This window comes from Trifolium pratense, linkage group LG4 (genome assembly GCF_020283565.1).
Source record: "Trifolium pratense cultivar HEN17-A07 linkage group LG4, ARS_RC_1.1, whole genome shotgun sequence".
Taxonomy (NCBI): domain Eukaryota; kingdom Viridiplantae; phylum Streptophyta; class Magnoliopsida; order Fabales; family Fabaceae; genus Trifolium; species Trifolium pratense.
The window spans coordinates 13,764,690-13,792,488 of NC_060062.1; the positions used below are offsets into that span (position 1 = coordinate 13,764,690).

A 27,799-nucleotide genomic window follows, 5' to 3' on the forward strand; every position below is an offset into this window, starting at 1 on the left:
CGGGGTTCGAACCTCAAACACTCTACTTATTGACATTTAAGGTAGATTTTCTAGCGACTAAATTATTTGATAAAACATGCGGCCTAAAGCGGACAATACCTCAAAATATATGTGGCGCATTTGAATGTGGAACTAAACATGAAGCAAAAGAGAATCCCCCACTTTATTTAAAACAAATACCCGGCGCAACAAACGGATACTCCATGTGCTATCCCTTCCTCCACTTTATATTTATATCTATGCATCTCTTTTGGAAATAGTACTCTCTCCCATATCTTCTTGTTGAGTTTTATATACTTCATTGTTACAATGGGAAACTGCTTGACAAACAACAAAATATTAGCACAAGATGATCATGAAAACTATAATGATCAAGCAAGAAAAGTTGAGAATATGAAGACATTTTCATCGTCGAAGTTTGAAGCGCGGTCGAGGAATGAAAAATGCATGAAGAATAAGAAGAAGGTAAGGTTTGACATACAAAATGATAAAGAAGGTGATAAAGGAGGTGATGGTAATTCTAGAAGTAAGACTATGAGGATTAGAGTGGTGATGACTCAAGAAGAGTTGAAAAAAATGTTGAGTTGCAAAGATGAATATGAGAACAATACATTGGAGCAATTACTTGGTCTTATGAAGTTGAGAGGAGGAAAAATTAGTAAACATGATTTGGGTGAATATTCTTGGAAGCCAGCTTTAGAAAGCATCCCAGAAGATCGTTTAATTAAGTAGTGACCAAAAATTGTTCTCACCAGAAATTGAACTCAAGTTCTCCCGAACGATTCATCTTAAGGGGAGTTCATTAACCACTTGAGTTCAATATCTTGATTAAATAGTTATTTGTTTTGATAGTGATAACTTTATGTAAATATGGTGATGATTTTATGATATTTCCCCCCATTTTAATTGATGTAGGAATATGTGTTGAGTTTCATATATAAGAGGGTTTTAATTTGGCTTGAGAAAATAAAAAACTAATTAAGATGGGATGAAGATTGTGCAGATTTTGGTGGGTATGGTTTTTTTTATCTTTGTGATAACACTAAATAGATATTTTGTTTGTATGAAGTAGTTTCTACAATTTTTTGCACTTTAACTGTTTATTTTTATTAACTGCATACATTAATAATCATCAACATAAATATAAAGCAGATCCAGTTTAATGTTTTGATATAATGTAAAAACATTATTTTATCATCAAATCACAAACACTCATATGTATAATTTTAAAAGTAGTTTCATATGTGTAATTTTAAAAATGAATGTGCTGATTGGTTGGCTAAATATGGTGCTCAGTCAGATGTTAATATTAAGTTATGGACTTCTCCGCCTCCGCAAATAGCGCATGTGCTGGTTGCGGATGCAACGGGTGTCTTGAGGCAGCGTCCTCGTTAGTTTGTGTTGTTGTCTTTTTATTTTCCCCTTTATCAAAAAAAAAAATATGTGTAATTTTAAAAGTAGTTATTATTAAAGTTAAACGTTTTTAGTTATATAACAATTGTAACTGATTGGCATAGTTAAAAAATAATACTATTAGTATTGTTGACAATCTTATATTATAAATTATAAGTTGATTTAAAAATAAAATGTTATATAACTTATAAGTTGTAAGCAACAAGTAAAAAAAAAATCACAAATGATACTTGATAATTATACCATAGGAACCTGAAATCACAAACTTTGCCGATAATTTTTTTTTTCAAGTAACCTAATGACTAGAAATTCACCCTTAAGGTGGATAAGTGGGATGATGGAATGGGGTTCGAATCCTGACACTCTACATATATACAATGCAATGTCTCTGACAACGAGCTAAATTCAAGGCACAAAGATGACAATTTTTCACTTACTCAAATATCACATTCTTGGAACCTGATCAAACAAATCTTCCAAACATAAAGATAACAATTTTTCCACAAAACCACCTTTATCAATTCCTCACCTCAATAGGTTAATCTGAGACTATTCTCAGTTAGGCAAGTATTCATAAAATTTTCATTAATAAAGCTCCCTTAATTACAGGAAAGCATTACTGCTGTTAATGAATTGCTTGAATATAAATTATCAAAAGAAAATCATAGACTCATGGCAATACTTCCCAATGACATTAAACGTTAAGCTATGCTAACAAAGCAACCTTCCTATATGAAAAACCAAAAAGAAGGACAAAACTCTTAACATAGATCCTCCTATCTCATTAGTTGTTAAGTCAACAAAGGTAAATGGATCCTAGTTGAAAGCAGTGGACCGAGAAAAGGGTTCTGTTTGAAATTTGAATGGCTGAAAAGGAGAATCGACCAAGAAATGAAGTAAAGCAAGAAGCAGGAGGAGGGGAAAGCTTAGGACAATTGTTTACATACACTGTGACCACTAATAAGATCACATTGGCCACGACGATGATCTGAATTAGCGACGGGAACCACCACTGCTTCAAAGGCGAAGGTGCAAGCACTCGCCGGTTTAATATTGATCTGAACTTTCTGAGTTCATAACTACAAGCTTAAGATAATGAATAACTAATGAGTTCAGCGCAATTCTTGTTCCTGATCATAAAGAATGACACTTTACTTGAGTGAAGACGATTTGACATTTTTAGAAACAAAAATTAATGTAACATTTTGCAAATTTTGCAGACCAAAAAGTAAATGGCTCAATCCACCAGCTCTACTGATATATAATTAGCTCAGTATTATTAACGGTTGTTTAACCGCTCTTATCAACAAAAATAACTATATACACTTAAGAATGAGAATGTTATGCATTTTATGACGTGACTTGAGGTTAAGCTCACAAGCAAGATAGACCGGTCATTTGCCAACACTCTTTGTTCGTGTCTTTAATTCTCCTTTGAACACTTTAAAAAGATATATTTGGTTTACATATTAGAACAAATACATCAATTTCTTTGCCCACTTCTTATTTATATTGGAGACTGAAGACTGAAGGGAGTAATTGCTAACGTGCTTTTCAGTTTTCACTACCCCATTCACTTTAATTTCCCATCATATTTCTTTCAAAAACATAAAAAGGATATAAAACCTTAAACATTGCCTTGAATAAAATAAATTTTCAGCAACATCAGTCGCATAAGTGATAAGAGTCACTAAACTCAAATGCTTTATTGAATGCAACAATTACTTGCAATTTGAGGGGGTGCAAAAAAATACATCACCGAAATTTCTGATGCAAAACAGATGTAGTTATGCTCGGTATTAAACATGAAGTTCTGTCTTAGTTATCATTATTAAGTTGATAGTAACAAAACTACATAAAGCAGATTCACAATGCTTAATGGAACTCCTAATGACATGTGAAAACCATGCCACCATGGTTGAAGCAAGCAAGTACCACCTGAAAATATGACATTATACATTAATCCAAGGAAAAACACAAAGTACTGAAGCCTATTTTTCAAAAGCTGAATAGAAGTTCTGTGACCATTAAAATCACCGAATATGAATCAAGAAAAATATTAAAATAACCAAATACGAATCAAGAAAAATATTAAATTACCTCAAGATCAAACATACTGTTCAGGTATCAGCTGTGACTGTGATATCATAGGAATAAATGACGAATTGCACTATATAGATGATAGGACATGGCTAAGGCAGAAATCTCAACGGCAAGTAGGTGGAGTTTTGATGAATAGAATACGAACTGGTAGAATGAATCATAGGTGAGACTAACCACACCAATTTTCATGTATATGATATAAAAAAGCAACACGACAGCAGATAGGAAAGCTCCAGCAATTCTATTGCAAATTGAGAGTGTCGAAGAAAGTTGGGGCTGATAAACAGGAAGATGAGGAGATAATGGGCGAAAACTGGACGTCTCACTTGCTTTACTTGGGATGTCACTCAAAAAACGTCTATGACCAGCCAATCCCAATGCGTCAGCACCCACACCTCTCACAAAGTTTCTTGCCATCAAAGCATTGACTCCCTATTGAAATGTAAACGTCATCAACCAAGTCAGGGAAGACAAATAGATTAGACTCAATTCGCATAAAATAAAGGAACTCACCAATAGCATTGGACTCTTGGTAGCACAAACGTTAGTACCATATCTAACTCCAGCCAGCACATTAGTGTCCAGTCCAAGAGCCTGGTATCTCTGACATAAGAGAACAATTCCATGGCAATTAGAATTAGAAATTTAATACAACTAAAAAAATTAATGACTCTGTATCACACAATCTGGAACAATGCATTGATTCACTTTTTGCATTCTAGAACAAATAAGGAAGGAAAAATGGACAATGAAACTATTCTAGAAGAAATAAGGAAAATGAAACTATATTTCATGCAAGATGATACTAGGGGAAGGTATGTCAAGGATCACCCTTAACATGTCAAAGGAGGAAGTAACGCTAAACCTAAAGATAACAAATCACAACTATATTAAGCTTTGTAATGCTGGTAATAAGACACAAGTCTCTATACTCTATCGGAATAAGAATATATAGCTTAGATACACACAGAAGAAAGAGCGAGAAATTTGGTTCCAGTTTTTAGTTAGGATTGCTACTTGACTCGTTTCTATCAGCTAATAATCATGTGCAACATATTCCATCAGTTTTAGATAATTTATATCTAAAGCAGATCCCTTATGTTTGGGCAGTCCAGCGAAACTAAGAGTAGAAAATTTGTCCTTCCTTTTTTAGCTCCTAATTTCCTGAACATAGGTTATTATTTATCTGTAACTATATTCTGACTACAAAGTCTTTTCTTCAAAATCTACATAAAGAAATCACAACCTAGTAAGCATCATGTAGGTTTAGCAATGATCATGTCAATAACAGCAGCAGTGGTGTACCTAGGACCCTGCTCCAAGGGGTGCATACTATTCAACTTTAATTAATAATTATAATCATATACATAATCTCCTACAGCAACAAAAACAACAACACCAATAACAATTATTTCTCCAATAATCAAAAACAAAAAGCTATGCAGAACAAAAACCAATAACAATTAATACACTTGAAAATTTTGGTAAAGCAATGACAGAACCAACAAATTCATCAATTTATTACAAACATTTTGATAAGGCAACAACAGAACCACGTGGATTCAACAATTTATTCACAGGAGAATACCCAAATTGATCAGAACCAAGTCACCAACAAATCTCACCCTTGCTTCAAATTCAAAGTCAGGACTCATCAAGAAGATTAGAACAAATTGTTGTATGTATCCAATATCCATCTTGTGATAATTAATTTCCTTTCACTCTAACACACTTCGTTGAATTCAATGAGTACAATACTGTTCCTCTACAAGGATTGGCGTTAACAGAGACACAACACAACTACAACAACCTAATATATCGAAGTTGACATGTGCAATAGTATGCATATTCATACAAAATCTAGACAGAACAGTAAATAATTACATGAAAATACAACATTTAGAGAGAAATGGACTGCATCCACAACTGTAAACTAGAGAGTGGAAAAGCAAAGAAAAGATAGTTGCCTCTTTAAACTAAAACCAAAAGAGAATTAAAGAAGAAAGAAAGTTGTTCAATGACAAGTATAAAGAAAGCAGTTAGGTATAATTCTTGTATTTCTAAAGCTTACTTGCTAGTTTCACAATTCTGTGTGAAACTAGCAAAGGCAAACACGCATATAGTCATATAGACACACTGATCAAAGGCAAACACACTTCAGTTGTCGATAAAAGATAAGAGCAGTATTATAATATATTCATTGCCTTTCACTCAAACACACTTGGACCCTCCTCACATATCATAAAATAAGAAATTAACAAGATAATAAGAGATTAGAAAAAGATAACAAGTTAAAATTGATTCCAATATACAAACTTAAGAAATTTGGCAGTTTTAATTTGAACAACCCAAAAATTTGGCAGTTTTAATTTGAACAGCCCATACTCTAAATTTGCCAAATAACAACTGCAATTAACACTAAATACGGAGATATTGTATATGTATGACCTAAACCTCTTAGTCTTATACCAACATCACAAAAAATTTCACATGTGTAGTAAAGAGGGAAAGTGTATCATTCCATCTAGTGTTGTCAATCAGTGATCACAAAATATAATGGCGCTTTAATAGCCACTATTTGACAACACTTTATACTAAATTGCGTATCTTAGCTGTTTGTTAAAATTCCCCTACGCTATTGCGCAGCTATAGCCGCAAAGTTAGAGTAGTAAAAACAGCTTCTTTTAAGCACAAAAATAAAATAAGATACAAAAACATAGATGTAACATTACATAAGCAATTATAAGTTAAAGGTGCATATAGGGCCTTTTTGGATAAACAGCTTATTTGCAATTTATATCACAAACGCTTATCATGCACTTATGTATAACCTTACCTAAGCTATTTTTATAGCAAAAGATAAAATAGGATACATTGTTTTTATATATGCTACGAGCAGTTTCATAAGTTATATTGGAGAATTTATGAAAATAAGCTGGAAAAAATTTACAAAAATTGTCATATTCTCATAAAACTTATGTCATAGTATATAAGCTCAAATAAGCCAGCCCAAACAAGTCCATGAGACACTTAATATAGCTAAAGCCTTGAAATCATTTTGCTGAATGCAATATAGAACAAAACAAACAAACACACGCAAGTGATGAAAATAAAAGACACATACCAAAGAATTGATCACATTAGAATCACCACCAAGCTTATTCTCCAAATTCTTGGGGAAACCAATCAAATTCCCCTTGATAGGGTTTTCATCCGCTGAAATAACATGCACGTTAAAAATAAAAATAAACAAATAAAAAACAAAGAGAGAGAAATCATAACATCAAAAATCAAAATTCAGCAGCAACAAATAAAAACCACGCTATTCGAAAATAGAATGAAATAAGCATAATAAAATAAGAGAAGAAATTGTGAGAATCGAAGATGGAGTACCGGTGGAAAGAGTGGCGGTGGTGCGGTGAAAGAGTTCGGCGGAGGCGGGAGAGATGGCTCCGATCTGATTGGTGGAGCGAGGGATTGAAGAGAAGGTTCTAGAAAGAGAAGAGGAAGATAAGAGCTTAGATTTGGTTGATCTGAGAAGCCAAGACATGGTGGTTGATGAATTGAGAGAGTGTGTATTTGTGATCGGAAAATGGAAGAGGAATCAATGAAGTGAAAAATGATGAACCTACGGGTTTGATATTTGGGGGCGTGTGGAAGCCAAACACTCCTTAATGAGTTCAGGTATTCTCCATTTACATATGCTCCATTTACTCCTTTTCAATATACAGATGTGTGACATATGGCAAAGACAAATCCAAGGGTCAGGGTTAAACCATAAAAAATAAGTACTGGTTGTTATTAAATTAAATAAAAATAAAAATAAACTTTATATTTGAGTCATCCTTAAATTCAAGGAGGAGAGCTCATTTCCCAATGCTGTTGTCCATTATTATAATTTTGACATAAATCAATGAAGATGTATTTTTATTTTTTTTTATTTTGGAAAAAGCTAACATGTACCCTAAAAGCACTTGCAGGTGGAAGTCCTTATCGCAGCGCAGTAGTGAGTAGGTGATCCAACACCAGAGATAAAAATCTCTTTACCAATCTCCTAGCCCTACGAATCAAACATCTCCGAGCATCTGGTTTAAAAAAAAGATGGTTAATCGCCTTCTATTCATTCTTAAATCCCCCCCCCCGACTACCGGACCCCATTGGTTAACTTGGGGGCATGAAGTTGTTGCCTCTCAATGGGAACCATGGAAATTATAAAGTTTTTTTAATTGATATTTTTTTACTAAACCTTATTTGTAGTGATGGATGCAATACAAATATAATATTATATTAATTTATGGAATACTATATTCTTTTTACTAATTAATTAACGAACCATAAAAAAATTAATTAATATAAATGATTACACTGCCCAATTATTCAGGACAATAAATTTCACCATTTGATATTATATTTCTAGAAGGATATTCACTTCCTTAGGTCAAGAAAAAAAAAAGAAGAAAGAATCACTTCCCCACAATTATACATTTATTTTATGGTTACATTAAAAGATTAAATGTCATCACAATAACATCAGTACATTACTGAATAAAATTGAATTACCAATAAAATTTAGAAATTTTGTCCAAAATATAACAAAAATGAAATTATTATATATTAATTTCTCAAATAAATAGAATACTAACAATCTTAAAATAAAACTTTCTAACAAGTTTTGTTTTTTTCAATCATCCGGTTCTCATGAGAAGAGTGGCATAGTAATTCGAAGTTGAGCTGAAAGTTAAGTAAACACTTTAAAAGCCTATTTTGCATAAAATATCACGCTACATGACATTTAAAAAACTTGATCAAGCCACAAATGCGGCAAGGAAATATCTTCAAGCTTATAAACTTCTGCACGAGAATCCCTTGGCCAATCTTTGTGTTGGTATGTTCTTTTATTTCTTGTTGTATTTGTATAGTGTTATCTTAGCCAAGAACAAATAGACATTAAACTATTATTCATATATGTTTCTTAAGAACCTTGATCATCTTTTGCCAAAAAAAAAACTTAATCATCTTAGCGCTAGTGCTTCAACCTTCAAAATAAGCATCGTTGTGTTGTAGAAGGTTTGTTTTCATGAATTTCCTTGTGCCTGTTTAAGAAGAAAATATTCATTAACTATTTGAATAATAAGAAAAGGTTAGTATCAAAAAGGAATTTATTCCGCGACATTTTACAACTTGAAAAGCGTACAGTGATAATAACCTTAGTTTTTAGTTTTTTTTCCATCAACGACAGCATCACTGCTTAATGAGGTTACGTATGACATACGGAAGAATTCCTCCGTGGTTGAAGTAAGCTAGTTCCACCTGAATATCAGGTAAAAAAAAATTATGAAAAAGCATGTTTAAGACGAATCATCGCTCGCAAAAGTTTAAGACTCTAGTAAATATTGTGACCACAAAAAGGAGCGAGAAAAGACATGTAAATCAGTGATAAGTTTAAATTACCTCGGTGTCAAAGCGCGCTACGCAGGTGAAAGATTTTCCGCTATCAGTTGTTACTGTGACATCTTGGCCAGGCTTGATCTCACTGATTTTACTTGGAAGATCAATTGTGTAACGTTCATGACCAGTCAATCCCAATGAGTCTGCATCCTCCCCAGGTTTATAGCAAAGAGGGATAATACCCATTCCTACCAAGTTACTACGATGAATTCTCTCGAAACTTTTAGCTATCACAGCTTTGACCCCCTGTTGAAATGTAAATGTATCATCCATCAAGAAATTGACCTTTATATTTTAAGAAAGCTAAGTAGAAAATAAAATGCAACTCGATCACAGCTCAAAATATATCAACTATGTATAGAGGAACTCACCAATAACATTGGACCCTTGGCAGCCCAATCTCTAGAACTTCCACTGCCATATTCAGCTCCAGCTAGTACAATGGTGTCTTGCCCGGAAGTCTTGTATCTCTGATCAAAGAGAACAAATCCAGGGGATTAGAAATTTAACACAGCTAAAATTAATTAATGATTACATACGACATAGTATCTACCAATTCTCTCTTTTTGGAGAGACTAACAGAGAATTATTAATTTTCATAAAAGGGAGTATCCCGCTAAATCAACAAATAATCCTTATGTCTTTGTCACTTGTCAGACTATCAAGCTTTGCAGCGCTTTAAATAAGTGTCTATTATCAATTGGAATAAGCCAAACTCGATATTGATATGTGCACAGAAGCAAATGGATTCATTAAAGATAGTATTTAGAACTTATCATTTTGTCAAAAAGACACTGCCAGTAGTTAAAAGAGATATAGAAAGACATCAGCACCATAAAATATGATATGGAATAAACTATCATTTGCCGCTCCAAAAGTTTACAACAGTAAAGAAATAACATGACATACTTGAGTAAGGCATAACTCACCATTGCTGCATCAAACACATATAGCTTCTCCCCAGTTGGAATGTGAACTGTCCTAGGGCCAACTTCCCCGTTTAAGAGCTTGTTAACAAGGCGGATGTTGGCAAAAGTTCCCCTCGCCATCACCTCATCATTGCCACGGCGACTTCCATAAGAATTGAAGTCCTTGCGTTCAACCCCGCGCTCTAGGAGGTATTGAGCAGCAGGACTGTCCTTGTTAATGCTTCCAGCTGGAGAAATATGATCGGTGGTTATGCTGTCACCAAAGTTTAGCAGGCAATAGGCGTCTTTCACACCATGAGATCCAGGAGGGTCCATGGTCATGTTCTTGAAGTATGGAGGTTCATGAATATATGTTGAGTTGGGGTCCCAAGAGTAGAGAGTGTCAGCTGGAACTTGCAGTTGGTTCCACATAGGGTTTCCCTTTGTGATAGATTCATATGTACTTCGGAACATGTCAGGTAACACACTAGATTGAACAGTCTACAAATAAAGCCAGCCAAAGTTATTTTTGCCATATAACATATGCATTGGCAAATATTTAGACCAAAATTATATGTAATGAGTAATTTAGGGTCACTAACCTCTGCGATTTCTTCGGTAGATGGCCAAATATCCCTCAGGTAGACATTCTTGCCATCCTTCCCCATTCCAATTGGCTCCTTCTCGAAGTCAATATCAACCTGGAAATTTTACCAAAAGGGACTTGATAAAATTACAACATTGTGGATCTTGAGATATCCTTCAAAACTTAAATTTCATCGACCTTGTCATAAAAAATAAATATTATATTTACTCTACCAACTAAAGAAGGTTCTAATTTCTAACTAAAGCTTATACTCAGATACTCTGGAAGAATATTCACAATAATGTTAGTCTATGAATATGATAAAACGTTCGCTGTCGGGATAAAAAATTCAAAAATGAATTCAATATACAAAATAAAAAAAGACCAACATATATTAAAGTTTTGGGTAATAAAGAGGGCCTAAGCCCGAAAAAGAGAAGAATTACACGATAATCAACTTAGGAGATGCGACTCCCATACAATCAGCAGACAATAATAAACTAAATTGAGCAGGAACATGCTCATAGATAATCAAAGAGGAATCACTCCCAACCCAAATTGGCTAGAGCTTCAAAAGAAGACCAAATTATTAGTGTTTATTGTTTCATATGCAAACGTGCGCAATTATGCTGTCTGGATCCAAAATCAGGCTCCCAAATGTGTGTATAAAAGATTACTAGAAGGATTAAGGAAGTATTTGATATGTTAAAATTGAGAAGGGAAATTATCCGTTCGGATCACTTTGAGTCCAAATACACTGAAGTATGTATAGAGCTGGGTATACAATTTAATCTAGTTTGCATAAGCGATGGACCAAAATCAAACAAGTTTATTGCGTTGGTCCACAAGTCGATTGGAAATTGAAGACAAATGAAGATAAAACATAACTAGCAGTGCTAGTCTAGCACCAATATAAATTTCTTTTATTAGCCTCCAACAATTTTAAGATTGTCTGTTTACTTCCAACAAATGAGTCAGACAACTATTACCTTTTACAAACACGGATGAAAATCAGATATAATACTAAAAAAATAAGCGAAAAGAATGGAGACACACATCAAAAATATGAATTAGACATACATACCGTGCCAGCAAGAGCATAAGCAACAACCAGAGGAGGCGAGGCAAGATAGTTGGCTCTTGTCAAGGGATGAACCCGGCCCTCAAAATTACGGTTCCCAGACAACACAGCAGCTGCTACAATGTCTGGATCAAAAAACAAACAAAAATCAATAAAGCAAAAATATAAAGCAGAATATGTCTAGGAGGATATAAATCTCAAAAAAATATAAATAATAAATCTAAGCGTTGCACAGAAATCAACTTCAGTTCAGATAAATAGCATTTGGTTATGAAATATACCATTTTCTGAGATGGCGGAAGCAACAGATTCATGCAGATCCCCTGAATTGCCAATACATGTTGTACATCCAAATCCAACGATATGAAAACCTTGTTCATTTAAATACTTTTGCAGTCCACTGCCATAAAGTAGAAACAAGTATAAATCTAGACTGAATTTTCCTTAAATGTGCAGAGTGGAAAGGACCACAGTGAGCCGGTGATATAAATTACAGCAGTGGAATTTTAGTAAGCTAAGAAGTACAAAATACCTCTGGAGTAGATATTTAGTAACAACTCCAGAGCCTGGAGCAAGACTTGTTTTAACCCAAGGCTTGACCTGGAAAAATAGTGAAAAAACAACAGTGATTAGAATTTAGAAAAGACAAGGACCACATAAAAGACAAACAATTTGCCCCTTTCAATAGTGGAAGCAAAACCAAACACCACAAAGGAGAGACATAGCATTGTTATACTAACCTGCAAACCAAGCTCATGAGCCTTTTTCGCAACAAGACCAGCCCCAAGCATAACACTTGGGTTTGATGTATTCGTACAGCTCGTGATTGCAGCAATCACTACACTGCCATGCTTGAGCTCTGCTGGCTGCCCATGAAAATCAAATTTCGCAACTTTTCCCTGTGCCTCTTTTGGTATAGCGAATCCCTGTATTTAAATAAAACATACATTAGCATCATATACTCATCTAAGGTTCTGATAAGACAATAGTCCATGAAACAAGGATGACTCCTGCATACCCAACATGAAAAAGCAAGCATAATAAAATTAAACAGAGCCTTTGACATCTTCGCTGCTATTAAGGTACCAGGACAGAGTCTTGAAAATATAGTAACATGAGTAATGTCTAGAATAAAGGGAAACCTTGAATTTCTCAAAGATCAGAAGACATGTCATACAAAAGTAATCAATTAGCTTGATGCTCATTGAAGATGAAAGTCACCAACAATTTGATAAATATAAGTTACAAGTGAATGACAGTAATATAGCATTGTCACTTCAGGCGTTGAGTAAGTTGATGAAACAGGCAGATAGAACTAGCAAAATCATAAAAATGAACCTTATATATTCTAAAGATTTTTGTGAATGACACTCAATCTGCAAGCCAAAGGCCTACAATTCAAACTATTAGAATGAATATATATCGATGTTAAACGGTCTGACATTGCACAAGCAAAATTATATAAGCCAGTTTTGTCAGATGCAATAATTCCAACTATGAAAATCCAGGCCAACAACCATGAACAATTAAACAATACTATTTGTTGGTTTGCTATTGCATACAAATACTGGAACTGAGACTAGACTTAACCGAATCTCCATTATATAACAAAGACAACCAAATGGGCAGTAAAATTTTGTTTAAAACTGACAATCAACAGCTAATTCAAGTTACATAGTACAAAATCATAATTTCTTCATACAACACCAAAACATGAGAAAGGATTTTTGAATGTCATGGTATTTCTAACCTTAAATCCAACTTTGTTATCAAGACAAGCGTGCCAGTCGGCCTTCATTTCTTTCAAAGGTACCCGGTCATGAGGTCTGGAAAGAATAACATTCAATACGCATTGTTAGGTTGATGATAGGATGGAAATTGATTAAAAACCCACAATAACAGACAGAGCAGCATGTAAGAGAACAGTGACCTTACCTCTTTGGTCCTGAGATACATGGTTCTACGGCAGACAGGTTTAATTCCAGATACGATGAATATACCCTATCTTGTTGCGGCTGTTATCATGGAAAACAAATTAGCATTCTATACCCCCAACATATATACATATGCCATTCTGTAAAAGTGGGTGTCTCGAGAAACTACAATATACATATATTAGCATACCTCATTATAGTCAACAAACAGTCTGTTTGCCCTGAGATAAGACTCTATCATCGCCACCTGTATTCAGGCAGAATAAAGGTCAAATGGTTATATTCTATAGGCATCCCATAGCAAATAATAGATGAGTTGATAGTACTTACAGTCTCATCACTTCTCCCAGTTAGCTTGAGATATTGTAATGTAACATGATCCACAGGGAAGAAGCCCATGGTGGCACCGTATTCAGGAGACATATTAGCAATAGTAGCTCTGTCAGCTAAAGATAATTTACTCATACCATCACCTATTGAATGACAACAAGAAAACTGTTAGTAAGGACAGTCGTCCTGTGTTGAAAAATGGAGAAAACATATATTTAGCAGTAGGCCTTGAGAGTCAAAAGTATTTTTATTTTAACAAGAGTCAAAGTATTTAATTACCATAAAATTCAACAAATTTCCCTACAACACCATGCTTTCTAAGAATCTGCGTCACAGTCAGAACCAAGTCAGTCGCTGTAACACCATTGCGCAGATTTCCAGATAGCTTGAACCCAACAACTCCAGGCAAAACCATGCTCATAGGCTGCATGTATCATATTCATAGCACACGGCATTAGAAATGCCATCGACAAGCATCATTGCCATCGAAAATAAATAATCATTGGTGTTTTGAATAGAATCAATATTCATTATATAACATGTGTATATATCAAAATAAGAACTAAGAAGGTAATGTACCTGACCGAGCATTGCTGCCTCAGCTTCAATACCTCCAACACCCCATCCAGCAACACCAAGCCCATCTATCATAGTTGTATGTGAATCAGTCCCAACCACACTATCTGGATAGAGTAGGCCCTCGTTGTTGAAAACTACTCGTCCAAGATATTCAAGATTGACCTGGAACTCAGATACATCACATCATAAGTCCCTAATATTTACAACAAAAAAGAAATTTAAATATCATACACTCATTTTGCATGTTTGCTTCCAGACTTACCTGATGTACTATACCAGAACCAGGGGGAACAACGAGCATGTTACGGAATGCAGTTGACCCCCATTTAAGAAAAGCAAATCTCTCCTTGTTTCTCTGGAATTCAAGTTCCATATTAGCCTGCACTGCATTTTCTGACCTTGCCACATCAACTTGAACTGAATGGTCAACAACGAGATCAACAGGAACCTGCCAAGAATCACTGCTCATAACCACTTCTAAGAAAACATAAAATACAAGTAAAGTATGTTTAAGATTGTATTTTTCAAACTCCAAAAACCTGAACTATGCAGAATGGAGTTAGTTATCAAACTTTACGATGGAAATCTTTCAAACTTTGAAGAGCCAGATTAAATTCAATAAGTCAAAAAAATTGCCAAACTCTACCAAAGATTATTTCAGTTAGCAAATAGTTTTCAGATAACTTCCTTTTATGAGATTCAAAACTGTTATACTGTTATATCTAAGCAATAGATGAGATTCAAAACTGTTATACTGTGTTAACAAATAGTGATGTAAAGATGAGAAAAGTAAATATTCACCAACAAAAAAATAAATAGAAAAGTAAATCTGAAATCAAGGTACATATATCACATCATCTATTGTTACAAAGTTGAAATATCTTCCATCACTGTAATCTATGAATTCATAAAGAACAGAAGGTCGTGCAAGTGATAAGAAAGATGAATACCAGAGGATTGATTTTATTTGAATCACTGCCAAGCTTATTCATAGCATCTCGCATGCAAGCCAAGTCGACAACAGCTGGGACTCCGGTAAAATCCTGAGGAGACGAAAAAAGTCAAAATGAAGATAACGTATTACAATTAACTAACATAAATATTTCAATGTAGATTTCAGGAGTTGAAAATTTACCTGCAAGAGAACACGAGCAGGCTTGAAAGGAATCTCAACTTGCTTAGTAGAAGTGTTTTCCCAGTCAATAATCTTCTCAACGTCTTCTTTAGTGACTTGGAAATTATCGCAATTGCGAATGGCAGATTCAAGAAGAATTCTAATGGAGTATGGTAACTTGTCTGTTATGCAAGCATATCGTCAATAATTTAATATATCAAGGAAAGTAATCCTCAGTAACGGACAATAGTAATATGAAATTACAAACTTCACATAAAAAATGTAACATGCCAAACCAAGTACACTAGTACAAACACTTCAGATTGAAGGCAAAGTGTATCTGACATGTGCCAGTGTCTAACACGTCTCAGTGTCGGGCGTGTCAATGTCATCCGTGCCGACACTGATAAATGTAGTCATTCACATGTCCCTGTGAGCTTAACTCAGTTAGTAGGGAGTAGGGACATTGCATTATATATGCAGGGGACGGGGTTCAACCACCGGACACCCCACTTATTCATCTTAAAAATGTGAAATTTTAGCCACTAGGTTACTTGACAAAAAAATGTAATCATTCGCATGAACTAAATTATATTTTTTTTCAAGCTAATATCAGTGTGACAGTGACCATGTGTAATGTACACACTGCACCGTGTTAGGGGTGTGTCTGTGCTTCATGGATGTCAAGCAGTCAAGCCGAGTAGGAATTTACCGATTCTTGGATCATTGAGAGAAGGAAGACTGTAGAATTTTCCAAACTCGCCACCACCTGGCTTAGGAAGACTTGTCAAGTTTCCTTTGAAAGGATTTTCACCAGCTGCAATAACCAATGGCAACATAAAATTCAAAACGGAGTATTTTAAACATAACTAACTACACGTTCAAAACTGCAAATAATCAACGAAAATTCTCACAGAAGAAATTGAAGTAACATAGTAGTAACGTACCCATGGTAGCTATTTTGCGGTGGAAACGTTCGACGACGGGAGCGACGGCTCTGACCTGACGACGGAGAGTGAGAGGAGAGGAAGAATGGAGGTGGCGGCGGTTGAAGTGGGGAAGGGAAGTAAAGAAGGATCGAGAAGTGCGAACAGTTAGAGAAGATTGAGGATGTAAGAATGTTCTAGAAATGGGAGAAGAAAAGAGGAGTTTGTTAGGTTTAGTTGTAGTTGTTCTGAGAAGAGAAGAGGCTGTTGTTATATACATGATGATAATGATGATGATGATGGTTGATTATGCATGCATTTGTAATAATAAGGATAAGGAGAATGGGCGTGTGTATGATTGATTGGGATAATGATAATGGCTTTGAGGAGTTTATCCTTTGTGCAAGTAGAGAATAGGAACAGAGAAGAAATGGAAATGGAGTTATGGAGGAGAGTAGAATGGGGTGATATGTCCTATGAGGAGGAGTGTGGAAAGGGAAATTTAACTAGGGTTGTGTGCCTTGTTATATTGTGATCCTTGTTGCTTAGGAAGTTTTTTTTTTTTCACCACTGGTTTAATCTGATTCGGGAGTCGGTTCTTGTATCAAGTGATTTTAGCTCCTCAAATCGCAGTTGCGGGGATCGAACTATGGTCATCTTTACCAAGTTCAACGTCAATCACCATTGAGTCAACTAACGATTGGTATCCGAAATTAGACTTTGATGTAAATGAAGTCTTATAAAAAATTGTTTCCACTAAAAATTAACATTTGATAAAGAAATGTTCCGACTAAAAATCAAACTCAAATTATTTCGAATGATATTTTAGGGAGAACTCATTAAGCACTTGACATTAATGTTTTGATTTGATTTCCACAATATTTGAATAAACGGATGCATGAACAAAGCGCTAACGGGGAGTCGTTCTTGTACCAAGTGATTTTAGCTCCTCAAATCGCAGTTGCGAGGATCGAAATATGGTCGGTCATCTTTACCAAGTTCAACGTCAATCACCACTGAACCAACTAACGATTGGTATGCGGAATTAGACTTTGATGTAAATAAAGTCTTATAAAAAATTGTTTCCACTAAAAATTAACATTTGATAAATAATTGTTCTGACTAAAAATCAAACTCAAATTATTTCGAATGATATTTTAGGAAGAACTCATTAAGCACTTCACATTAATGTTTTGATTTGACTTCCGCAATATTTGAATAAACGGGTACATGAACAAAATGCTAACAAGTGTCAATTTTATACGATAAATGTAGTTCAGTTAGTAGCTACTAAAAAATATCGTGTAATTGTTAAAGTGTTTATAAACAAATTGTTGGTATAATTATTGTTGTTTTTAAAGATATACAAATGTGGGGTGAGTCTTGGATACGTGGTATAGTGATCCTTTTTGTCGAACAAATATGATGCAAGGAACGAAAGAGTTGAATGTTAGCTACCTTATCGATTATGAAATAAGGTATGAAATAAGGTATGGAATAGCTTAGTCATTGATATATAGTATTTTTTATGAAGAGGAAGCGGAAAAAATAAGAAAATTACATTGTTCTTTACATATAAGAAGATTTAATTATTTGGAGCAAAAGCTGTGATGGGTGTACTGTGCTATGGAGGAAATTATAGATAATTCGATTTCTTTATATGGAGTTCGAAAATTCCACAAAAAGTTAAAGTATTGCTTTGGAGAATAGCAAGAGGATTTTACCCACTATGATAAATCATCTAAAAAGATTATGTCAATTGTCCAAGTGAATGTGAGTGTAGTGATTTGGAAGATAAAGATGAAAAGACACATTTTCTTTCGTTGTATTTTTATTTTTATCTTAGATGATTTTTTTTTCTTAGATAAAGTGGTGAATTCACTTAAATTAAACTCACATAATTGTGAGATCTGGGTCACGACATCCGGCCTAATAATTTTGATATTTTTTTGCCAATTAAGCTATGACTTATGAGACTTCTTTCGTTGTATTTAGAGAATGCAACAAGATAATATTTTTTTTAGTTTTCTGTCAGTTTTGCGGAGCATTAGCCGGGAGATTTTGTGACGCAATTATGGGCATTGTGGAAGAATATAAATAAGAAGGTACGGGAGGGTGTTGAGCAACCGTACCAACAGTCGACAGTAGCAACACAAAAGTTGGAGAAATACTTATATTGGTCTTGGTCACCATTTGGTCACATACTGATAAAAAAACATACATATTATTTAATTATTTTTTCTTTGTACTTTTTTCTCAAATATGTGAGTGCGACCAAATTGGGACCAAATAAGTTCGTTGGGGAGCGGTTACTAACCATTGAAGTTGGCCACGCATTATTTTCTATCGGTCGAAATTCATGAATTCCACCAAATTTATATGAAATCCACAATGATTTGGTGAAACACATTTGAATTTCAACCAATTCATGAGAGTGTGTTGGAATGTGTATGGTAGAGAATATGTTGTCGACACTCCTCATATAATCTTTTTGATGATGTCTCATTGGTGTAGAGTATCACCAACTTTACTAATATTAATCTCCGAATAACCTGATTGACCATCTTTAGTATGGTCTCCCCTCTCAATCAAGTGTTTTCCAACCACAAAAATTGAACTCAATACATTGGTTAAGGGATATAAGCAAGATTTATATAATTAAGAAGAGAGTTTGTATGATAGTGGATAACTTTCATCATAGTCGTGCAATCTTCACCCAAAAGGAACTACAAAATTGATAGGAAAATATAACTTTATTAAACATTAGAGTGTGATCAACACTAGTTTAGGTAATAAATTTTAGATGAAAAGAAAACTACACAATCAATTATTTTACATGTATACGTGTCATCTAAAAAAATTAACGATCAACTCAGTTATCATTTAAAATGTAGGAACTAAGGTTCGAACTCTATATTTCCACTATTTCACCTAAAAAAGTGAGATTATAGCCACTAGATTGTTTGATCAAAATAAATAAAAAATTAACGAAATTTAAGTTTGATCCTCATCAACAACATTATAAATAAAAAAATAAAATAAAATTCACACCATGTAATCCAACGATAGGACTATTTTTTATTTGTACTTCAAATAAAAACATATTTAATTTTTTTTATAGCATACCTTAGAAAATAAAAATAAATCTTTGAATTTTTTTATAATAAAAATAATAAAAATAAATCTTTGAAAATTTTTATAATAAAAATAAATCTTCGTAAAGAAATCTTAAACGGGGAAATCTAGTACTAGCTAGTACTATTGTAACAACTAACACGCGCAGTGGTGACTTGAGAGTTGAGAGAGAGAGAAGTATAGAAGAAAGAAGCAGTGTGCGTGCGTGCGTGATTCTGAAGCGAAGCAACACTTCCAAACAATTGTTTTGTTCTTCTTCTTCTTCTTCAAACTCAACAATGGCAGAACCCAAAGTTAAATACGATCGCCAACTCAGGTATAACTCTCTCTCTACCCTAACCCTTACATAAGAACCACTAATATTCAATATTCGATTATCAATTCATTACTGCATTGTTCGTGTTTTCTTCTTCCGTTCTCGATACTTTATTGCTCCAACAAGAATGATTCAAACTTCATTCAATTCTTACTTATTTGTTTTTGCTCCTGTAGTTACAATATTTTTTATGGTATTAGGTAGGGATTTCATCGACTTGATTTCATTGAGTTACTGTAATTGTTTCTTTTTTTTAGTGAATTTTTCCTATTCGTGAATCATAGTAGTTTTAAGTAGGGTTTTAAATACAGGTTTATGACTGTGGTCTTGGTCGCGACCGGTGTAGTGAATCGTTGTTTGTTCAACTTCTATTATGCTATAATGCTGTAGCTCTGTTGTAGTTATATCCACTATTTGATAATACTTTGTATTATTAAATTGTGTATTGCGGAATGATAGCGATTTGTTAACATTCTGCTACGCTGTGTAGCCTCTGTTTGAGAACATTGGCCATGACATTATGATTTTTTATGTCGATAAAAATTGGTGATGTGATATGTTTTAAACAACGTGGTATGTGATCCGATGATGGGAAAATTCCAACATCGATGAAATTGTAAGAAAATTCATTTATAAACTTAATTTAAAACATGCCGTATCACCACAATTTAGACAAAATATTTAATGGAAGGACTGAAACTGGAAAATTTTAAAATAAGGGGACCAATTTTGCAAAATAGTGAAAATAGGGGGACCAAAACTGCAATTAAGCCTTTAATTTATTGTATTCTAACATACGAAATTAAATTTTTAACTATATATATGCTTGTCTTACTGTTCTTTTATATATATGACATCTCCGATCTCATGTGTACTGCAAAATATTTACTATTGAAAATGCAGAATATGGGGTGACCAAGGACAGGCAGCTCTTGAGAAATCTAATATTTGCTTACTTAACTGTGGTCCTACTGGTTCTGAGACACTTAAGAATCTTGTTCTTGGTGGGATTGGAAGCATCACTGTAGTTGATGGATCTAAAGTTGAAGTCGGTGACCTTGGAAACAATTTTTTGGGTACATTATTTTCCTGTGTTCTGGTTTTGTTTTTGTTTGGTTTTGCCTCTCTTTTGGTCTTCAATATGTCTCTCTATCTTTTGCAGTGGATCAATCAAGCCTTGGGCAGTCAAAGGCAAAATGTGTTTGCTCATTTCTCCAGGAGCTAAATGACGCAGTTAAAGCAAAATTTGTAGAAGAGTATCCAGATACTTTGATCGAGACAAATCCATCATTCTTTTCTCAATTTACTTTGGTTGTTGCAACGCAGGTGCGCTAATATAATTCTTACAACTTGTATAAAATGATGATTTTTCACTTAAGAGTGACTTTTGTAAAAGTAAATTATGCGCCTCCATTCAAAACTTTATTATTTTTTATCTATCTTTACACATGAAAGATACCAATAAAATCAATTGGTAATATATTGTAGTTAATTTTTTAAAATTAAACCTCTAAAGAGCACATTGCTTTATATATTTTTTCAGCTGCTATCTCATTTAATGTACTCTTACTTTCAGCTGGTGGAAAGTTCAATGGTAAAGCTTGACCGAATCTGCAGGGAGGCAAATGTTATATTGATCTTTGCCCGCTCCTATGGCCTTACTGGGTTTGTACGAATCAGTTTGAAGGTACTTTGGTAAAGTTTTAGTATTATGAGTTAAAAAAATTTATGATGCCTGAGGATGATAATATTATTTTTATCACCGACGTTATTCTAAAATGATATATGACCTTTAAAAGAGATAGAATAAAATAAACGGATGTGGTTATTTGAAATATGATATTAGAAAGAGAATGGAAGGATGTAATTGCAATAGTATGGATTAGAAAGATGAAAATAGATTTTTTGAAAGAACTAACAGGTTATTGAATATTGAATCTTTGCGTGATTGTTGGGTTTGATAGGAACATACTGTGATTGAGTCAAAGCCTGAGCATTTTTTGGATGATCTTCGGTTAAATAACCCTTGGCCTGAACTCAAGAGGTATAGACTAGTTTTGTTTTTTTATTTTATTTTATTTTATTTTTATGGTTTATTTCTTTTGTATAATATATGATCCTATTCTTCTTCATCAATTACACTTGTCAACCAATGTAATTGTTTAAAAGCAGAGACCATAGACATGGTCCTTCCACTCTTTCAACTTATGTTCTCATTGGATTTGTACCCACAGTTTTGCAGAGGGGTTTGACTTGAACGTGCAAGATCCTGTTGCTCATAAGCATATACCCTATGTCGTCATTCTTGTCAAGTTGGCTGATGAGTGGGCCAAGAGCCATGGTGGTAGCCTGCCATCAACCAGAGAAGAAAAAAAGGAATTTAAGGTTTGTTGCTTAAGCCTTTTCATCTGCTGCTGTTCTAATTATCTAATTAGCTTTTCAATGTAGGATCTTCTTAAGGCTGGGATGGTTGCACAAGATGAAGATAATTATAGAGAAGCTATTGAATCCTCATTCAAAGTATTTGCACCCCGAGGAATTAGTAAGTATATGATTGTAACAAATGCTTCTGCCAATCTTCATTTATTTTGTTTTATTGTATAAGGAGCATAAGCATGAATTGACTCTTGCGAACTTGTAATTTTAAATTTTATAGGACCTTTGGAGAGGGTTGTTGAGAGAAAAATAAAATTAAAGAAACCGTTGAATCTTTTAAATGTCAAGTATATAAAGGTTCTGAAAGTCTATTGTTGAGCTTTGCAATGAAATTACTGTAAATGTTTTCATTGAAAATTGTTAGCTTGTCTCTGAAATTGATAAACCATAATTTGCTTGCTATTGTCAATGTTAAGGGTGACATCATTATCATAAATAGGCATTCTCTAATAATATCTGATGCTGTTTACTTTCTTAGGTTCGGAGTTGCAACAGATACTAAATGATAGTTCTGTGGAAGTAGACTCTAGTTCGTCAGATTTTTGGGTGTTGGTGGCAGCTCTAAAGGTTGGTACATCTCACATTGCATCTCCAACCTTGATTCTAATACATTTTGCTACATCTCGGTATTCATAAAATTTCTTATACTTGATTATAGTGATAATTAGGATTATTCTCTCTATTTATTATTGTTAATATAGTTTCCTATTTTTCCTTATTTTGAGAGATTCTCTATTTTGTGTGTGTGTGTGTGTGTGTGTGTGTGTGTGTGTGTGTGTGTGTATAGCACCATTGTTAAATGAAATTCAACTATTCTAAACTATTCAACTTGGTATTAGAGCCTACCCAAAAACCGTTGGGCCATCTGCTATTAGGCTACTCAGGCCACACTCTAGATGTCCGGTCCTGGGAATAGGGGTGGGGTGTTGAGAGTCTCAATTGGAGATGATATGAACTGAAAAAGTAATGCTGGTTTTGTAATGATGAGTTAGACTCAATTAAAAATCCTAAGAGTCATCATTTGATATGTTATGTTTTCCTTATTGTTTTTCTTCTTAATTTAAATAAGAATTTTTATTTGAAAGACTAGAGGAGCAAATAGCAATAGTAAGTAGTTAAGGGTTTGTCCTTATTTGATACTTTTGAACCACATTGTTCAGTTTTGGGCTGGAAAATTCTACTATTAATATAAATGTTCTTGGTTGTTTACTATAGGACTTTGTTACAAATGAAGGCGGTGGGGAGGCACCTCTTGAAGGATCTATACCAGATATGACTTCTTCCACAGAGTTAGTAATCAAATCTTTACATACTTTTCAGAATAAGTTCATCTACTTTGGAAAGTAAATATCATTAATTTATTTACCCTAGGTATATCTGCCCTCCTGCAGGCAATATGTGAATTTGCAGAATATCTATCAGGCTAAGGCTGAGGCTGACTTTCTTGCAATAGAACAAATGGTGAGAAATACTTTGAAGAAAATTGGTAGAGATCCAAATAGCATTCCAACGGCAACAATTAAAAGCTTCTGTAAAAATGCAAGAAAACTCAAAGTAAGCATGTGAATTTTCTGAGTCAAATTCAATTTAGATACCAAAAATAATGTGTAATCAGCTCCTGTTTTGACTAATGATTTGCTATTTTTATTTACTTTTGAACAAATCTTAATGTTAAATAAGGTCCTTGATTGTGTAAATACAAACGTACAACCTCATTATTCCACTGGAGTTACTGATCCTGTATATTTGAGTGTCTTTTGACGTGCCATGGTTAAGCTTTTTCGATTTTGATTAATGAATATTACATTCAACCTACACAAGCTTTCTATAAATAAAGTGCAATTCAGATTAGGACAGTGCTTCATACAACTTCTCCAAACGAATGCTTATTTTTTATTTTGGAGTAAAAGGACCTCTTATTTAATTCCATTTATATGCTTGCAGTAATCTTATTTTGTTTGTTTAAAATTAAGATTTCTGTTGAGCTGTTTAAAAAAATAATTGAAATTTGTAAGGTTCTATATAAAACACCAAAACTTTGCATTACAAAAATGGATATTGAATTGACAATTGCTGAACACTCTTTCATAGTAGTTAATGTAATTTATTATCATTGTTGTTATCCTTCTTGTTATTGTTTGTTTTGGTGGAAATTCATTATGGTTAATGTGTTTTATGTCATGTACGTCGAGTATATTTCAAGTAGACGATTGGAAGTGCCTATCCTCCGTACCCCTATACTTATCTCACACCTTTGTCTAAAATTAGCTATTACAGTATTAGAGATTTTTGCCAGGTCTACGGGCAGATGCTAACCTTTATTTTTGTAGGTTTGCAGATATCGTCCGATTGAAAATGAGTTTAACTCTCCAAACCTACCTGAGTTACAAAAGTACCTAACTGACGAGGATTACAGGTTATCCCCGTTTATAGTTAACTCTTCAAACCTACCTGAGTTACAAAAGTACCTAACTCTTCAAACCTATCCTTTTGGTTTTTTTTATTTTTCATTTTAAGATATAATCTACAGCCATGGATTTATCTTTCTAAAAAGCTGGTTTCCTCTTTATATATATGACAGCATTGCTGTGGGAATTTATATTTTGCTTCGTGCTGTTGACCGGTTTGCTGCTAATTACAACAGTTTTCCTGGACAGTTTGACAGGTAAGGCCTCACGGTTGATGGTATAATTTTCTCCCCTTGGTATAATGGGACTTAGGAAGATTGCCAATAGATTGTTCAACACACTCACTCCTATTGGTTGAAATTTGTTTTGAAAACATATTTGTGTGTTAGTGATTATGAATATGAATCAAATGTGTCCGCATAAGACAAAATTTCAGCATATCAGTATTCCAAATTTAAATAGGACCCACTAAATCATGTTGGTTCTACATAAAATTTGATGGGATCCATATATATTTCAATCAATAGGAGCGTGATAAAAATTGAGATAGTGTGTTGCTAGCATGTTTCGCGTGACTTATTATTGAGGTTCATTTTGTTTATATTTTGCAGTGCAATGGATGAGGATATAGCTCGATTAAAGAGCACAACAATCGGCCTACTTAATGACTTGGGATGCAACAGTGCTGCTTTGCCTGAGGACCTTATCAATGAGATGTGTCGATTTGGTGCTGCAGAGCTTCATGCTGTTGCTGCTTTGGTTGGAGGAATTGCATCGCAAGAAGTGATCAAGGTTTGCAATTCTAGCTTATCTGGAATAGTTTTATTTTTTCTAGTTCTTATTCCCTTGGGTTTGCTTTCTTAATATGAAAATTTTATCGGTCCCTTTGGTTTGGTTCAGTCACTTCTGAGCTTTTGCAACCTCCGGGCATGGGTTAACTTAAAAAGTTCCTTTAACAGCAAATAACACGTAAAATAAGTCAACTAAGCTTTGCAATTTGTTGTCCTTTCTCAGCTTTAGTAAGCATCCTTGTCTCTGGCCTGGCCTGGCCTGGAGAGTGCTGCAGAGATTTCTAATAATTTCTAATTTGTTGCTTTATGAAATTATGAGTGAAACATAAACCATATCATGAAAGCTCGGGCCATGTGTTGAGCATACAATTACAGACCCAGATCAAAAGCTAAACATACCAGATTTAACCCATATTCCCATTCTTCGCCCGCTGCCCAGTGCCTAATTTCCTGGACCTTGACCCAGATCATTTGAGTAATGACATTGCAATACTCAAAATTAGCAATTATTTTTTATAGAAACTCCGCATAAAATTGCATGGTGTGTATACGCCGAGAATCAATAGTAGATTATCCGCAACAGAAATTCTTTTGATGGAATTGAGATGCGTAAGTTTGTTAAATAATTTAGGAGCAAGTAGTCAATTCATTATTGATATATAATAATGCAAGGGAGGGAGTCGTGCCATGGAATCTATACACCCACAAACAAGTTTAATACTGTAATTGCTAAATGGCTTTGCATGGTGTATGTGATGAAGGTGAATATTCCTATGGAAACATTTTAAAGAGAAAATAGTGTGGAAGGAGGACAATGTAAAAAGGCTTTTAGCGGGACATTCTCCTACACTATGTAAGGGCAGAGTATAAATAGTATGAGGGAAGTTTTCCTTAATAATTAAGTTTCCTTGCCAGCATGCAGTAGATAGATGGAGTATAACTCTAATGTGGTCTATAATTGAAGCATTAGCACGGAAAGATGGAAGTACACAATAATTTAATAAAATCCATTTCAAAGAACTTCAACTTATGACTTAAAATTCAATCGATCGTCCATGCATTTGAATTAATGCTGTTGTTCTATGGATGATCAATGAGTTGTGTAGTTTCAGCTTGCAGTTGGCTGTAAAACCCGACTGTCTTCTCAAATGAATGTGTTAAATAATGAGTTTTCATTTTGTTCGTACTATTTAATAGTAAAATTTTTGAGTGGGGAGTCATGTCACTTTTGTTCCTTGCAGCTCATAACAAGGCAATTTGTACCAATATCGGGGACCTACATATTCAACGGAATCGACCACAAGTCACAAATATTGTTTTTGTAACAGGTTTTATTATGGTAGTACTTAACGACTTGTTTGGCTTCGTAACTTACTCGGTAGTCTTTATCCTTACATTGTAATTTTTAATGGTGCTGATGTAGAGTTCTATCAGAACTGGATTATTATCTATGCATCCATGCATTTTACAATGTGCACTTTGGGGCATTTTTGCTTGTTTAAGTTGCGAACATGCACAGAAATTTTGTAATTACGGCATGGATCTTGGACAAATACAGGTAGAGAAAAGAGATATTAATTGCAAAAGTGAGTTCATTTTATCAAATGAATTTTGTTCATGCTCTAAGTAGAAGTGCTATCAGGGAAATCATATTATCACGCACAATGAGGCACTATTATATGGTTTGATAACCATCGAAGTAACAACAAAAATGTTTTATGCAGATAACGTATGAGAGGGCTAATAGTCCTACCTTTTGTGTTACTCCGTCTTCTAAAATGAGTGTCATTCTAGGAATAAAGTTTTGTTTTTAAAATGAACCTCATTCTCACTTTCCAATAATATTTTCCAATTGCGTAAAAAAATAAAAAATTCCAACAAAAAACCTCATAATTATTACTAGATACTATTCTCAAGAAAACAAACTAATATGTGTGGAAAAATCTCAAACGATTGGGTGGGCTGAATTATAACTATTGCTCTAAATTTTGATTAACTTGTCCTTAAATTTGAATAAACATTGTAATCAATGGTTCAACATAGATCAGATGAAATACAATCGACCCGAAATATAGGTAAAATATTTTTTACTGAATGTTACTATTAAAAAATTACTCAATCTTGTTTAAAATTTAAAAATTGAATTTAATACACAATTTGAATTTTATAAATAATTTTGTGGCTGATTGTAAGAAATGAAATAATATTACCCTATTGTAATAAAAGAGTGTGACACTAGCATTACTCTTATCTTTATACACAATCATTTTTTTAAAAGGTATTTAACTGCA

The 27,799-nt window shown here is 34.0% G+C and overlaps 4 protein-coding genes across 5 annotated transcripts; 2 read left to right on the top strand and 2 right to left on the bottom strand.

Moving 5' to 3' along the window:
• The first annotated feature begins 282 nt into the window (after positions 1–282).
• LOC123920301 lies at positions 283–1,068 on the top strand. The gene has a single exon (XM_045972567.1). It carries the CDS (start codon positions 310–312, stop codon positions 730–732), a length of 423 nt encoding a protein of 140 aa, XP_045828523.1. The 5' UTR covers positions 283–309; the 3' UTR covers positions 733–1,068.
• Positions 1,069–3,091: 2,023 nt separating this feature from the next.
• Positions 3,092–7,208, bottom strand: LOC123920303 (succinate dehydrogenase subunit 3-1, mitochondrial-like). The gene is made up of 5 exons (XM_045972568.1): positions 6,910–7,208; positions 6,641–6,732; positions 4,030–4,119; positions 3,514–3,948; positions 3,092–3,351 (listed from the first exon to the last, which is right to left on the bottom strand). Exons 1-4 carry the CDS (start codon positions 7,064–7,066, stop codon positions 3,559–3,561), a joined length of 729 nt encoding a protein of 242 aa, XP_045828524.1. The 5' UTR covers positions 7,067–7,208; the 3' UTR covers positions 3,092–3,351; positions 3,514–3,558.
• An 898-nt stretch (positions 7,209–8,106) lies between these two features.
• Positions 8,107–16,940, bottom strand: LOC123920304 (aconitate hydratase, cytoplasmic). Its single transcript, XM_045972569.1, has 21 exons — positions 16,444–16,940; positions 16,209–16,313; positions 15,518–15,678; positions 15,333–15,425; positions 14,645–14,830; positions 14,383–14,544; positions 14,083–14,227; positions 13,804–13,946; positions 13,664–13,720; positions 13,475–13,554; positions 13,290–13,365; positions 12,280–12,465; positions 12,072–12,139; positions 11,821–11,939; positions 11,543–11,664; positions 10,475–10,573; positions 9,894–10,373; positions 9,336–9,434; positions 8,968–9,210; positions 8,723–8,826; positions 8,107–8,609 (listed from the first exon to the last, which is right to left on the bottom strand). The coding sequence occupies exons 1-20, from the start codon at positions 16,700–16,702 to the stop codon at positions 8,758–8,760; spliced, it is 2,952 nt and encodes a 983-aa protein (XP_045828525.1). The 5' UTR covers positions 16,703–16,940; the 3' UTR covers positions 8,107–8,609; positions 8,723–8,757.
• Positions 16,941–19,658: 2,718 nt separating this feature from the next.
• On the top strand, positions 19,659–27,124 carry LOC123920305 (NEDD8-activating enzyme E1 regulatory subunit AXR1-like). 2 transcript variants are annotated; one of them, XM_045972570.1, is made up of 14 exons: positions 19,659–19,873; positions 20,777–20,949; positions 21,036–21,199; positions 21,450–21,560; positions 21,838–21,917; positions 22,108–22,258; positions 22,322–22,415; positions 22,788–22,876; positions 23,525–23,598; positions 23,701–23,863; positions 24,640–24,773; positions 24,891–24,974; positions 25,329–25,509; positions 26,750–27,124. In XM_045972570.1, the coding sequence occupies exons 1-14, from the start codon at positions 19,836–19,838 to the stop codon at positions 26,831–26,833; spliced, it is 1,620 nt and encodes a 539-aa protein (XP_045828526.1). In that variant the 5' UTR covers positions 19,659–19,835; the 3' UTR covers positions 26,834–27,124. The 2 variants fall into 2 exon arrangements, with proteins under 2 accessions (XP_045828526.1, XP_045828528.1); XM_045972572.1 differs by having other exon boundaries at positions 24,640–24,725.
• The last annotated feature ends 675 nt before the right edge of the window (positions 27,125–27,799 follow it).

Excerpts from the sequence above, each read along its gene's own strand:
- LOC123920301 (XM_045972567.1), top strand. The coding sequence starts at position 310 with ATGGGAAACTGCTTGACAAACAACAAAATATTAGCACAAGATGATCAT.
- LOC123920303 (XM_045972568.1), bottom strand. The coding sequence starts at position 7,066 with ATGTCTTGGCTTCTCAGATCAACCAAATCTAAGCTCTTATCTTCCTCT. Across the intron at positions 6,733-6,909 it reads CACCGCCACTCTTTCCACCG|CGGATGAAAACCCTATCAAG; the intron begins GTACTCCATCTT and ends ATGTTATTTCAG. Across the intron at positions 3,949-4,029 it reads CCAAGAGTCCAATGCTATTG|GGAGTCAATGCTTTGATGGC; the intron begins GTGAGTTCCTTT and ends ACATTTCAATAG.
- LOC123920304 (XM_045972569.1), bottom strand. The coding sequence starts at position 16,702 with ATGTATATAACAACAGCCTCTTCTCTTCTCAGAACAACTACAACTAAA. Across the intron at positions 13,721-13,803 it reads CTGGGAGAAGTGATGAGACT|GTGGCGATGATAGAGTCTTA; the intron begins GTAAGTACTATC and ends GCCTGAATACAG. Across the intron at positions 11,940-12,071 it reads ACTAAATATCTACTCCAGAG|TGGACTGCAAAAGTATTTAA; the intron begins GTATTTTGTACT and ends ACTTTATGGCAG.
- LOC123920305 (XM_045972570.1), top strand. The coding sequence starts at position 19,836 with ATGGCAGAACCCAAAGTTAAATACGATCGCCAACTCAG. Across the intron at positions 23,599-23,700 it reads GATATGACTTCTTCCACAGA|GCAATATGTGAATTTGCAGA; the intron begins GTTAGTAATCAA and ends GCCCTCCTGCAG. Across the intron at positions 25,510-26,749 it reads CATCGCAAGAAGTGATCAAG|CTCATAACAAGGCAATTTGT; the intron begins GTTTGCAATTCT and ends TGTTCCTTGCAG.